Genomic DNA, 14812 nt, shown 5'->3' with positions numbered 1-14812 from the left:
TAATAAATAATCATTGTTGTGTCATCGCACCTAGTCATATGACTTAACAATACAGCATCCAACTCTGAAATTCCTATCATAACTTCTGTCAATCTATTATTAAAACATATTGACTTCTTTCAAACTGTAATTATCGTATACAAGTCTGATATCCAACAGTTTTTTACTTTTCATACGATTTGTAGAAACTAGCTTTTAAGATAACGTTTGTACAGCCTCATAATTGTTACTGCTAAAATATGTGGCTCATATTTGAGTAGTGATTTATTGATAATTTATGGTTAATGATTGCTTATGCCAAGGAGTACTAATAACTTATGTCAGTAGGCACGTCGTTATTCAAAGGGCATTTGATAAATAAGCTACAGCTATGAAACAAAATATTCAAATCATTTGATAATTTTATTAGAACGTATTTACTTTCATAATAGATAAAAATAAAACGCAACGACTAATCTAATCATGAAGGCTGAACAAACTAATACATCGACATGGTTTTTCTTACTATTCTTAGTAGCGATCATAATTGGAGGGTTGCTATTTATTCGTAACCAGACACAATTTGATGAAACTGTAAGAGAAGCATCATCAGATAGTAATCATGAATTAGAGAATATAAAGTTAGAATTATCGAAAAAACGAGAAGAATTATTAAAGGTAAAAGATGAATTATCAACCAAATCCAAACAGCTAAGTAAACAAATAGCCGACAAGGATAGAGAGATAGGAATCGAAAAAGAAAAAGTGCAAGAACTGACTAGACAAATAGCTGACAAGGATAAAAAGATAAGAATCGAAACAGCAAAAGTGCAAGTCCTGAAAAGAACAATAATAGAAAAGAATGAAAAGATAAGAACCGAAACAGCAAAAGTGCAAGACCTGAATAGAACAATAATAGAAAAGGATGAAAAGATAAGAACCGAAAAAGCAAAAGTGCAAGACCTGACTAATCAAATAGCCGCCAAGGATGAAAAGATAAAAACCGAAACAAGAAATGTGCAAGAACTGGAGAGAAAAATCGCCGACAAGGATCGAAAGATAGAAACCGAAAAAGGAAAAGTGCAAGAACTGACTAATCAAATAGCCGCCAAGGATGAAAAGATAAAAACCGAAACAAGAAATGTGCAAGAACTGGAGAGAAAAATCGCCAAAAAGGAGCGAGAGATAGAAACCGAAAAAGGAGAAGTGCAAGAACTGAATAGAAAAATAGCCGACAAGGATCGAGAGATAAAAACCGAAAAAGGAAAAGTGCAAGAACTGACTAATCAAATAGCCGCCAAGGATGAAAAGATAAGAACCGAAAAAGAAAAAGTGCAGAACCTGAATGAAAAAATAATAGAAAAGAATCGCGAATTATCAATGATGCAAAAAACATCATTAGACAGGCAAAGCGGATCCATGATCCAAAAACTTGATACTTCACTCAAAGGCCAGAATTTATCAAACATCAAACGTAGATTGAAACAGTTTTATATTGACGAATATAATTTATCTAACGATGATATAGAAATTGTAGATAACTACAATTATGATTCTACTGACGATGAAGTTCATTGGCGTTTACGAGATAGCAACCTACACGATCGATGCATTAAATTTTCCGAATTCGGCATAAAATTATTACGTAATGTTAATAATATTCCCAAGGACTCTAACAAATACTTGCGTGTTATTAAGGACATAGTAAAGCGTGTCAGAAATATGATAAATGAAAACATTGAAACTTTGCGAGAAAATGAAAATGTAATCGAGGCATCGGCAACATTACTTTCAATGCATATTTTGATATACCCGGGCGAAGCCCAATGGATGAACACCCACGAAACAATAACTACATCAATACCCGAAATTCCATCAATAAAATCACATAACTACTCAATCGAATACGGACATTTTGATGAAAATAAGTACAAAAAATTGTTAAAACTATCAACGCCGCGTTTGCTGACAAATTACATCAATAATCCTAAAGCTTATCTTCATGATGTCAACAGTGGCGCATTATCCGCCTTTAATTCCACAATAAATAACGATTATTGTGATCCTGGGATGATGCTGGATGGTATACGACAAGATGGTTCAGCTTTTACTTTTCACCCGACGAGAAATGTACTCCATATTGATTACAGCTATTACCTCAAAGATGCTGTTGCTCACATAAAATATCCAGATTTTTATGCTTCTGTTTACTCGGAACTCAAAATACCCGGTAATTATTATGATGTTGTTAAGAAAATAGTCTCAATATTAATGCACCCGAATTTGGATGTTGTACTGCATGGTTTAATCAGTTCGGAAGGCAAAATAAAATTAAATTTCAATTGGTTAGATATCAAGGGTGAAACGGGATGTTATATAATTCCTTCTATTGGATTTGGTATTTTCAAAACAGAGAATTTAATGTTTCCCTTACGGATACAAATGCCTGGTATTCCGACTTCTTGCTTAAAGACATGTGGAGAAGGGCAGGAAACAAAATGTAATCCATTCGCTACAAGTATCATGAACATAAGAAAAATTCACATTCTTGAGCACAGTAGACATCTCAATGATTACGAAAATTGGGATGACGTTAAATTTGAGGCAGGTATAATAAAGAAGCAAGAAAATGAAATGTATATGCTTTACAGTGAGGAGTCCTATACATATAGTGATTGCAATAATGAGTATTCGCCAAAAAACTATATCGGACAACTGACTCTGGACAAGCAGGTTATGTTTTGGAAAAGGATTTGTCACATTCATACCGCCGAAGAAATCGAATACAAGATCACTGAAGTAGGAGTCTTTACATCCCATGGAATGGAGGCTATTTATCAAATTGAAAATTTGGGTTGGCATAATTTGTTGTTTCGTTCGATGGGTACATCGAAAGGTATGAAAACCGAACGCGACGTAACAGATGGTTGTTTCGGCCAAGGTCAGGATATCGTAATACCTCCACTAGACCCACGTCGATCAAACCCACCTGCATATTTTAAATGGTACCAGTATGTCGAGTCCATAGGCAAACTTTCGGTAAATTTAGAATACAAAGAGGAGAAACAGACTTTTACTTACAATAATCATAAATATATTGTTGAGAATATGCCTGATGATCCGCAAAGTTTCACAGTTAAATGCGATACTGACGATAATGTTATACTTATTGGTGATAATTCCATTCGTGTTAATGATTCTGTAATTTATAAAAATGTTACCTATTACCGTGACAAAAGAACAATGATGTATGTGAAACCTTAATTGTATTCGTAGTATCTAATTATTTTCAAGTAGAAACTGAGATATTAGAAATCAAACAACTTTTTTTTTTACTTAAATTCACTTGTACTTTGACGGATCCCAAAGCGGCCGCCGATCTTTGTTCTTCATAAGCATCAGCAAAAACTATAATAATCGAAATTCATTCAAGATTGTTTTTAAAGTCACTAATAGTAGTTATTCACCTCCATAAGGTTTGGCTATAATACAAAATATTGCTGTAATAATTCATTTATCATAAATGTCCTATAAGACATGAACCAACAGAATGCTCATGATTCCGTCAATTCGTGCGACATTATTCAGAGTGTATTTGACAAATCCGTTACAGTAATCGTACAAATTTTTTATAGTTAGAAATAGTTTTCATTAGAGTACAGCCAGGGATACAAAAAAAAAAAATTTATATATTCTTAATTCCCAGCGGCTAAAATAAAATTATTTATAAAAAATAATCGTATTATAGTTACTTATACAAAACGAGTGTCAATTTTGCATAGGAAAAGTGACGATGCGAATAGACCGACGATGTCATCCATGAATTCTCAATGGCCTAAAAGCCGTTGACTTCAAATCGAGGGTTAAACTGATGTCGGCTTTAAAGTCACTAAAAGATCATTTTGAAAGTTACCCCACTACTAATTAACATATCGCCGATCTATGAAGAAAAATTCATTTATAAAAAAAAATAATTTTCAAATATTCCAAGCTGCCCAACTTCCCTCACTTCCTCTATATTTATCATATAATTAAAAAAAAAATTTCAGATAATTACAAGTAATGAAAAATATTTATTTTATTCATTTTACAAAAATCAGTCATATTTTCTTTTACGTACAAAAATTAATTGAATGACTTAAAAAAAAATAATAAATTGCCATTGTTGTGTCATCGCACAATATCGCATCATATAATAAATAATCATTGTTGTGTCATCGCATCTAGTCATATGACTTAACAATACAGCATCCAGCTCTGAAATTCCTATCATAACTTCTGTCAATCTATTATTAAAACATATTGACTTCTTTCAAACTGTAATTATCGTATACAAGTCTGATATCCAACAGTTTTTTACTTTTCATACGATTTGTAGAAACTAGCTTTTAAGATAACGTTTGTACAGCCTCATAATTGTTACTGCTAAAATATGTGGCTCATATTTGAGTAGTGATTTATTGATAATTTATGGTTAATGATGGCTTATGCCAAGGAGTACTAATAACTTATGTCAGTGGGCACGTCGTTATTCAAAGGGCATTTGATAAATAAGCTACAGCTATGAAACAAAATATTCAAATCATTTGATAATTCTATTAGAACGTATTTACGCTCATAATAGATAAAAATAAAACGCAACGACTAATCTTATCATGAAGGCTGAACAACGTAATACATCTACATGGTTTTTCTTACTATTCTTAGTAGTGATCATAATTGGAGGGTTGCTATATATCCGTAACCTGACACAATTTGATGAAACTTTAAGGGAAGAATCATCAGATAGTAATCGTGAATTAGAGGATATAAAGTTAGAATTATCGAAAAAACGAGAAGAATTATCAAATGTAAAAGACGAATTATCAACCAAATCCAAACAGCTAAGTAAACAAATAGCAGGCAAGAATGAAGAGATAATTACTGAAAAAGAAAAAGTGAAAGGCCTCAATAAAAAAATAATAGAAAAGGATGAAGAGATAACAGCCCAAAAGAAAACTGCGGAACAGCTAAATGAACAAATAAAAGCAAAGGATAAAGAGGTAAAAATCCAAAAAGAAACAGTGGAAAAGAGAGATAAACAAATAGAGGCAAAAGATGAAGAGATAAATGCCCAAAAGAAAACTGTGGAACGGCTAAATAAACAAATAAAAGCAAAAGATGAAGAGATAAATGCCCAAAAGCAAACTGCGGAACAGTTAAATGAACAAATTAAAGCAAAAGATCAAGAGATAAAAACCCAAAAAGAAACAGTGGAAGAGCGAGATAAACAAATAGAAGCGAAAGATGAAGAGATAAATGCCCAAAAGCAAACTGTGGAACAGTTAAATGAACAAATAAAAGCAAAAGATCAAGAGATAAAAACCCAAAAAGAAACAGTGGAAAAGCGAGATAAACAAATAGAGGCAAAAGATGAAGAGATAAATGCTCGAAAGGAAACTGTGGAACAGCTAAATGAACAAATAAAAGCAAAAGATAAAGAGATAAAAACCCAAAAAGAAACAGTGGAAGAGCGAGATAAACAAATAGAAGCGAAAGATGAAGAGATAAATGCCCAAAAGCAAACTGCGGAACAGTTAAATGAACAAATAAAAGCAAAAGATAAAGAAATAAAAGTTCAAAAAGAAACAGTGGAAAAGCGAGATAAACAAATAGAAGCAAAAGATGAAGAGATAAATGCCCAAAAGCAAACTGTGGAACAGTTAAATGAACAAATTAAAGCAAAAGATCAAGAGATAAAAACCCAAAAAGAAACAGTGGAAGAGCGAGATAAACAAATAGAAGCGAAAGATGAAGAGATAAATGCCCAAAAGCAAACTGCGGAACAGTTAAATGAACAAATAAAAGCAAAAGATCAAGAGATAAAAACCCAAAAAGAAACAGTGGAAAAGCGAGATAAACAAATAAAAGCGAAAGATGAAGAGATAAATGCCCAAAAGCAAACTGTGGAACAGTTAAATGAACAAATAAAAGCAAAAGATCAAGAGATAAAAACCCAAAAAGAAACAGTGGAAAAGCGAGATAAACAAATAGAGGCAAAAGATGAAGAGATAAATGCTCGAAAGGAAACTGTGGAACAGCTAAATGAACAAATAAAAGCAAAAGATAAAGAGATAAAAACCCAAAAAGAAACAGTGGAAGAGCGAGATAAACAAATAGAAGCGAAAGATGAAGAGATAAATGCCCAAAAGCAAACTGCGGAACAGTTAAATGAACAAATAAAAGCAAAAGATCAAGAGATAAAAACCCAAAAAGAAACAGTGGAAGAGCGAGATAAACAAATAGAAGCGAAAGATGAAGAGATAAATGCCCAAAAGCAAACTGCGGAACAGTTAAATGAACAAATTAAAGCAAAAGATCAAGAGATAAAAACCCAAAAAGAAACAGTGGAAAAGCGAGATAAACAAATAGAAGCGAAAGATGAAGAGATAAATGCCCAAAAGCAAACTGCGGAACAGTTAAATGAACAAATAAAAGCAAAAGATCAAGAGATAAAAACCCAAAAAGAAACAGTGGAAAAGCGAGATAAACAAATAAAAGCGAAAGATGAAGAGATAAATGCCCAAAAGCAAACTGTGGAACAGTTAAATGAACAAATAAAAGCAAAAGATCAAGAGATAAAAACCCAAAAAGAAACAGTGGAAAAGCGAGATAAACAAATAGAAGCGAAAGATGAAGAGATAAATTCCCAAAAGCAAACTGCGGAACAGTTAAATGAACAAATAAAAGCAAAAGATAAAGAAATAAAAGTTCAAAAAGAAACAGTGGAAAAGCGAGATAAACAAATAGAAGCAAAAGATGAAGAGATAAATGCCCAAAAGCAAACTGCGGAACAGTTAAATGAACAAATAAAAGCAAAAGATCAAGAGATAAAAACCCAAAAAGAAACAGTGGAAGAGCGAGATAAACAAATAGAAGCGAAAGATGAAGAGATAAATGCCCAAAAGCAAACTGCGGAACAGTTAAATGAACAAATTAAAGCAAAAGATCAAGAGATAAAAACCCAAAAAGAAACAGTGGAAAAGCGAGATAAACAAATAGAAGCGAAAGATGAAGAGATAAATGCCCAAAAGCAAACTGCGGAACAGTTAAATGAACAAATAAAAGCAAAAGATCAAGAGATAAAAACCCAAAAAGAAACAGTGGAAAAGCGAGATAAACAAATAAAAGCGAAAGATGAAGAGATAAATGCCCAAAAGCAAACTGTGGAACAGTTAAATGAACAAATAAAAGCAAAAGATCAAGAGATAAAAACCCAAAAAGAAACAGTGGAAAAGCGAGATAAACAAATAGAAGCGAAAGATGAAGAGATAAATTCCCAAAAGCAAACTGCGGAACAGTTAAATGAACAAATAAAAGCAAAAGATAAAGAAATAAAAGTTCAAAAAGAAACAGTGGAAAAGCGAGATAAACAAATAGAAGCAAAAGATGAAGAGATAAATGCCCAAAAGAAAACTGTGGAACGGCTAAATGAACAAATAAAAGCAAAGGATAAAGAGATAAAAATCCATAAAGAAACAGTAGAAAAGCGAGATAATCAATTAGAAGAGAAGAATAGAGAATTACTAATAGTAAAGAAAACATTGTCAAACAGTAAAATTAGATCGATGATCGCAAAAATTGATTTATCACAAAGAGACCAGAATATATCAAACATCAAACGTAGATTGAAACAGTTTTATATTAACGATTACAATTTATCTAACGATGATATAGAAATTGTAGATAACTACAACTATGATTCTACTGACGATGAAGTTCATTGGCGTTTACAAGATAGCAACCTACACAGTCGATGCATTAAATTTTCCGAATTCGGCATAAAATTATTACGTAATGTTAATAATATTCCCAAGGACTCTAACAAATACTTGCGTGTTATTAAGGACATAGTAAAGCGTGTCAGAAATATGATAAATGAAAACATTGAAACTTTGCGAGAAAATGAAAATGTAATCGAGGCATCGGCAACATTACTTTCAATGCATATTTTGATATACCCGGGCGAAGCCCAATGGATGAACACCCACGAAACAATAACTACATCAATACCCGAAATTCCATCCATAAAATCACATAACTACTCAATTGAATCCGGACATTTTGATGAAAATAAGTACAAAAAATTGTTAAAACTATCAACGGCGCGTTTGCTAACAAATTACATCAATAATCCTAAAGCTTATCTTCATGATGTCAATAGTGGCGCATTATCCGCCTTTAATTCCACAATAAATAACGATTATTGTGATTCTGAGATGATGCTGGATGGTATACGACAAGATGGCTCAGCTTTTACTTTTCACCCGACGAGAAATGTACTCCATATTGATTACAGCTATTACCTCAAAGATGCTGTTGCTCACATAAAATATCCGGATTTTTATGCTTCTGTTTACTCGGAACTCAACATACCCGCTAATTATTATGATGTTGTTAAGAAAATAGTCTCAATATTAATGCACCCGAAGTTGGATGTTGTACTGCATGGTTTAATCAGTTCGGAAGGCAAAACAAAATTAAATTTCAATTGGTTGGATGTAAAGGGTGAAACGGGTTGTTATATTATACCTTCTATTGGATTTGGTATTCTCAAAACAGAGAATTTAATGTTTCCCTTAAGGATACAGATGTCTGGTATTCCGACTTCTTGCTTAAATACATGTGAAGAATCGCAGAAAACAAAATGTAATCCATTCGCTACAAGTATTATGAACATAAGAACAATTTACACTCCTGAGCACAGTGGCGATGTCAAAGATTTCGAAAATTGGGATGACGTTAAATATCAGTCAGGTATAATAAGGAAAAAACAAGATAATATGTATATGCTTTACAACGAGGAGGCCTATTCCTATAGTGATTGCAATAATACATATGAGAGAAGTAACTATATCGGACAATTGACTGCGATAGATCAAGTTATGTTTTGGAAAAGGACTTGTGATATTCATACTGCCGATGAGATCTCCTACCAGATCACTGAAGTGGGAGTATGTACACATAATGGAATGGAGACTTTTTATCAAATTCATAATAAGGGTTGGCATGATTTGTTGTTTTCTTGCAATGTTGAAATGAAAGGTGTCAAGAGCGCAATCGCCCAAGTGGAAAGTTGCGAATTAGTATATCTTGATATCGTAATAGGTCAACAAAAAAATGCATCTTTTATATGGTACCAGTATATCACGCCCAGACTTTCGGTAAATTTAATATACAAAGATAATAAACAGACTTTTGAGTACAATGGTCATAAATATATTGTTGAGAATATGCCTGATGATCCGCAAAGTTTCACAGTTAAATGCGATACTGACGATAATGTTATACTTATTGGTAATAATTCCACTCGTGTTAATGATTCTGTAACTTATAAAAATGTTACCTATTACCGTGACAAAAGAACAATGATGTATGTGAAACCTTAATTGTATTCGTAGTATCTAATTATTTTCAAGTAGAAATTGAGATATTAGAAATTAAACAACTTTTTTTTTGACAAATTCACTTATACTCTGACGGATCCCAAAGCGGCCGCCGATCTTTGTTCTTCATAAGCATCAGCAAAAACTATAATAATCGAAATTCATTGAAGATTGTTTTTAAAGTCACTAATAGGAGTTATTCACCTCCATAAGGTTTGGCTATAATACAAAATATTACTATAATAATTCATTTATCATAAATGTCCTATAAGACATGAACCAACAGAATGCTCATGATTCCGTCAATTAGTGCGACATTATTCAAAGTGTATTTAATAAATCCGTTACAGTAATCATACAAATTTTTTATAGTTAGAAATAGTTTTTATTAGAGTACAGCCAGGGATAAAATAAAAAAAATATATATATATTCTTAATTCCCAGCGGCTAAAATAAAATTATTTAAAAAAAATAATCGTAATATAGTTACTTAACGGAGGGGGGGGGGCAAAAGGGGGTACCTAAGGAAATACTAAGTTTTCGAGGACTAAAATACGCTAAATCTTTTTGTTTTTAGTGATATTCGAGGTAAATAGACAAAATTTTTAGCTGCCGTTAAAAAATAAAATTTTTATTTTTGGCGGGTAAAACGGGGTACCCTTAAAAAAAGTTGAAAAAAAAAAATTTCTGAAAATTGATCAAATTTTATTACTTGAACCTTTTATATGTAATATACATAAAGAAAAATTACATTTCACATCATTGGTGGACACGAAGGCAAAAAAAAAAAATTTTTGTCGGGCAGAGAGGCCTTCCTCCAAAAAATGATATTTTTTTTTTTTTTAATTGTTTTCATTATTAAGAATGTATTTCTTTCTCTTGACAACTATTTTTGGTTTTATAATACTCAAGAAAAATTTTTTTAAGTGTAATAAATCGTTTCCCCTCGATTAACTCAATTACTAATTGCTATTTAATAAAAAAAAACAATTCTGTATTTCTTATTTGTCATTATTTTGAACCCAAAAAACGTGTTTTTTGATTTTTTAGATTGCAGATTATTTTGCATTATTTGAAATATTTTATCAATAAAAAAATAAAATATTATTTTCGAATATTTTTAGTGGCCAAATTTGCCCCAGCTATAAAAAATCAGCCGAAAAATGGATTAGTGTATTATATTTTTTTCAATTTGACGATAAAAATATGAAAGAATCATTTTTTAAATATTTTCGGCTGGTTAATTTTGCCCTAGGTGTTATGGGTAGGGCTAAAAATGCGGAAATATATCAAATTTTTTTTAATTTAACGATAAAAATTTGAAAGAATCATTTTTTCAGGATTTTCGGCTGGTCCATTTTGCCCCAGGTGTCATGCGTAGGGCTAAAAGTGCGCAAATATATCGGATTTTTTTTAATTTAACGATAAAAATTTGAAAGAATCATTTTTTCAGGATCTTCGGCTGGTCCATTTTGCCCCAGGTGTCATGCGTAGGGCTAAAAGTGCGCAAATATATCGGATTTAGACTGATTAGACAAAAAAAAAATTTGTTTTTTTATAAAATTTTGGGGGTACCCCGTTTTGCCTACCCTACCCCTTTTTGCCCCCCTTCCCCTATGTAAAACGAGCGTCAATTTTGCATAAGAAAAGTGACGATGCGAATAGACCGACGATGTCATCCGTGAATTCTCAATGGCCTAAAAGCTGTTGACGTCAAATCGAGGGTTAAAATGATGTCGGCTTCAAAGTCACTAAAAAATCATTTTGAAAGTTACCCCACTACTAATTAACATATCGCCGATCTATGAAGAAAAATTCATTTATAAAAAAAAATAATTTTTAAATATTCCAAGCTGCCCAACTTCCCTCACTTCCTCTATATTTATCATATAATTAAAAAAAAAAATTTCAGATAATTACAAGTAATGAAAAATATTTATTTTATTCTTTTTACAAAAATCAGTCATGTTTTCTTTTACGTACAAAAATTAATTGAATGACTTTAAAAAAAATAATTATGTCATAAATTAACGTCATAACTACAAACTATCATTACAATTTTAAACAATTGTCAATGCGAGTCGCAGAGTAACGAGTTAGCAAATTAACAATTAATTAGAAGAAAAAAAATAATAATAAAAATAAAACTATAGGTCAACATTCTGCAACGCGTAGTGGACATCATCACTGGAGACATTAAGGAACAATCTCTGCATGATATCGCAGCGTGGCTCATCGCAAATGATCAATCGGAACGCACTCAGACGATTGCAGATCCCCAGTGCCTGGGTAATATTAGGACTCGCAACACCTGGAGCATGAAAAAAAAACGTTATCACACACCAGCGATTTGATGGACAATAAAAAGTAAAAGCTTCAAACCTTCAAAGGAACACAGAGCTTCAAGTTGTTTATAAACATTAATAAAAGTTGTTTCTTCAACTCCAGTGCGCGTTATTTCAGCGCAAACAGCCTGAAGAAAAACACGTTCCATTTCCGAACAATGTTTGATAGCGCGTACTTTGACACTGGCAATCATTTCCGTGAGAGCTTCATTGACATGCGAAATGCCCACGATCTTGGACTCCTGCATCTCCGCGATTTCGGTTGCGCGCCGGCAGATATCCAGTGCGCGTCTCGCGTCCCCCGAAACCGCGGCGACTTTCCTGGCCACCAGTTGGATCGCGTCGCTCTTGAAGGCGTCGGACTCGTTCAGTCTGGTGATGACGATCTCGTGTAGCTGCTTGAAGTTGTAGGGCTGGAAGGTCAATCTTGTCAACCCCAACCTGGAAGTGACGCGACTCATCAGCACGCGCTCGGGCAGATCCATGGTGTTGGCGATGGTGATGACGACCAACTGGGCAGCTTGCTGGGACGGCCAGTTCAGTAAATTGTAGACGACATCCTGCCTTTTGTTGCAGAGCACGTCCAGCTCGTCGATTACCAGCAGGGTGATGGAGTCTTTGTCCCCCTTGGATCTTTTTCCAGTGAACCTTTTGTCCAGGGCCTTGTGGGCCTCTTCCCAGGTGGTGCTTTTACCGGTCAGCTGCTTCAGTATCTGGACGTAAGCTTGTCTGGGTTCGGAGAGCTTCATGCCGTTTATCTCCACGCACTTAAATGGAGGCAGTCGGTCATCGTGAGTTAATTTACGCAGACACCGGATCACTTCATTCACGGTTGCGGTCTTCCCGGTACCGGGGACTCCACTGATGTACATGCACCCGCTACTTCCGTCGGTTATTTTCTTTTCCAGAAACATGAAGATGTCATTGAACTCCTGGTCTCTGCAGGGCAAACTTTTGGGAACCGCGGACACGTGCAACTGCGCTCGAGCTTTTTCTAAAACGGTAACGGGTTTTGATACTCCGGCAGTTCGCGATTTCATTGACGGAGTCAAGAATCGTAAATTACGCGGAGTTCCTTTGGGAGTCGCTGGAGCTTTTGCAGACTTGGGAGTCGCTGGGGCCTTTGATTTACGCCGGGGTGTCACTTCCTCGACGATCTCCTTCAATCTCTTGGGAGTCGCTGCAGCTTTTTTCACAGGAGTCCTCAACCCACGGAGCCGTGGAGTCTCTGGCGCTTCCTCTAGCAATTTAGTGATTTTACTTGGAGTCATCGCGCGCTGAGTTCTTTGCATCTTTGGCTTAAATAACTCCAGACTGCTGTCTAGATCATCAGACTCGTTCTCTTTGTCCTCCGAGATTTTTAATCCCGACATTCTGTCAGCCACCGCGCAGGCTGATCTCGTTTTGTACTTGGGGCTCTTGGAGACCGGACTCTGCGACGAGCTCGCGTCCCGGTACCTCACCGGCGTGCTGATGCTGGTCCTCAGCGAGGCTCTGCGTTCCGCGATCTCACATTTGTACTGACTCTGCTCAGTTGACCTGCGTATTTTTACTATTATGCCGCCTTCTCTGGGCTTCTCTGGTTCGTTCGCTATCTTTATAGTCTTCGATGGACTTTTTGTAACTAAACTTTTGTTGCACCGGCTTCTAGTTTCTCGTATACCCAAATTTGATACGTCATCATCCGAACTCACGTACGTCGATTGTCTTTTTGGCGGCATCTTTAATTAATTATTAATTTCTACTAAAACTATCAATTTTTTTTTTCTATAATTCAATTTCCACTCAACTGCTGATCGTAATAAATAAAAAAATTAATTAATTAAAAGTTTAATTAGTAAACAAATTAATTAAAATAAACTTACAATAAATAGAATCAAAGTGGATTTTTTAATGGAACCTTGACAATTTCTTTGTTTGAATTCAATTCGAATTTGACTGCCGGTTCTAAAAAATTTAAAAATTAATTAGCCAACTGTCTAATTAATTAATTATTTACTTTCTACTAAAACTATCAATTTTTTTTTCTATAATTCAATTTCCACAACTGCTGATCTTAATAAATAAAAAAATTAATTAATTAAAAGTTTAATTAGTAAATAAATAAATTAAAATAAACTCACAATAAATAGAATCAAAGTGGATTTTTTAACGGAACCTTGACAATTTCTTTGTTGGAATTCAATTCGAATTTGACTGCCGGTTCTAAAAAATTAAAAAATTAATTAACCAACTGTCTAATTAATTAATTATTTACTTTCTACTAAAACTATCAATTTTTTTTTCTACAATTCAATTTCCACTCAACTGCTGATCTTAATAAATAAAAAAATTAATTAATTAAAAGTTTAATTAGTAAACAAATTAATTAAAATAAACTTAGAATAAATAGAATCAAAGTGGATTTTTTAACGGAACCTTGACAATTTCTTTGTTGGAATTCAATTCGAATTTGACTGCTGGTTCTAAAAAAATTGAAAATTAATTAGTCAGCTGTCTAATTAATTAAATAATTAATAAAATAAAAAAATAAAAACCAATTTTAATTTCCGGTGAACAAAAATCATCTGAATCATAAATTTCAAAACTGTCATCAATATTTTTTCTCTTATTATTGACCCTCTTGGGAGTTTCCTCACATGAAAATTTATCAATTACACTAGTATTTAATGAGCAATTAAAATTTTCCTCGTTACTTTTACTCAACAATTTATTTTTATTTTCTTTAAATTCTCTACTTTTAAAACTTGACATTTTTCCCACCTTTTAATTATTTACTCAAACTCTTCATTGTGTCAAAAATTTAATAATAAACTACCATATAAATATAATAAACTCTTACTATTGTTATATATTTTAATATCAATGATTTACTTCATATATTTTTAACAAACAACTGAAAATAACCTCAACTTTTTGCGCGGGAATTCAAAAGTTTCTGAATCTGAGTCTCAAACTAAAATATATATAAATTATCATATTTACAAATATACCTATAGTATATGTTATCAATATATGATAAATATATGAGTTTCTATGTTACCAACAAGTTGATGAAAATCA

The 14812-nt window shown here is 33.2% G+C and overlaps 3 protein-coding genes across 6 annotated transcripts; 2 read left to right on the top strand and 1 right to left on the bottom strand.

Moving 5' to 3' along the window:
• Positions 1-396: 396 nt before the first annotated feature.
• Positions 397-3318, top strand: LOC130673560 (uncharacterized). The gene has a single exon (XM_057478601.1). The coding sequence runs from the start codon at positions 463-465 to the stop codon at positions 3241-3243; it is 2781 nt and encodes a 926-aa protein (XP_057334584.1). The 5' UTR covers positions 397-462; the 3' UTR covers positions 3244-3318.
• A 335-nt stretch (positions 3319-3653) lies between these two features.
• LOC130673468 (interaptin-like) lies at positions 3654-9475 on the top strand. The gene has a single exon (XM_057478486.1). It carries the CDS (start codon positions 4635-4637, stop codon positions 9405-9407), a length of 4773 nt encoding a protein of 1590 aa, XP_057334469.1. The 5' UTR covers positions 3654-4634; the 3' UTR covers positions 9408-9475.
• A 1845-nt stretch (positions 9476-11320) lies between these two features.
• LOC130672650 (origin recognition complex subunit 1) lies at positions 11321-14659 on the bottom strand. 4 transcript variants are annotated; one of them, XM_057477305.1, is made up of 6 exons: positions 14287-14659; positions 14168-14214; positions 13873-13954; positions 13615-13696; positions 11787-13541; positions 11321-11715 (listed from the first exon to the last, which is right to left on the bottom strand). In XM_057477305.1, exons 5-6 carry the CDS (start codon positions 13468-13470, stop codon positions 11552-11554), a joined length of 1848 nt encoding a protein of 615 aa, XP_057333288.1. In that variant the 5' UTR covers positions 13471-13541; positions 13615-13696; positions 13873-13954; positions 14168-14214; positions 14287-14659; the 3' UTR covers positions 11321-11551. The 4 variants fall into 4 exon arrangements, with proteins under 4 accessions (XP_057333288.1, XP_057333290.1, XP_057333291.1 ...); XM_057477307.1 differs by having other exon boundaries at positions 11787-13538; XM_057477308.1 differs by having other exon boundaries at positions 11787-13470.
• Positions 14660-14812: the final 153 nt, after the last annotated feature.

This window comes from Microplitis mediator, chromosome 8 (assembly GCF_029852145.1).
Source record: "Microplitis mediator isolate UGA2020A chromosome 8, iyMicMedi2.1, whole genome shotgun sequence".
NCBI lineage: Eukaryota > Metazoa > Arthropoda > Insecta > Hymenoptera > Braconidae > Microplitis > Microplitis mediator.
Note: the sequence above shows the minus strand (reverse complement) of the source record. Positions and strands in the feature narration are given on the sequence as shown.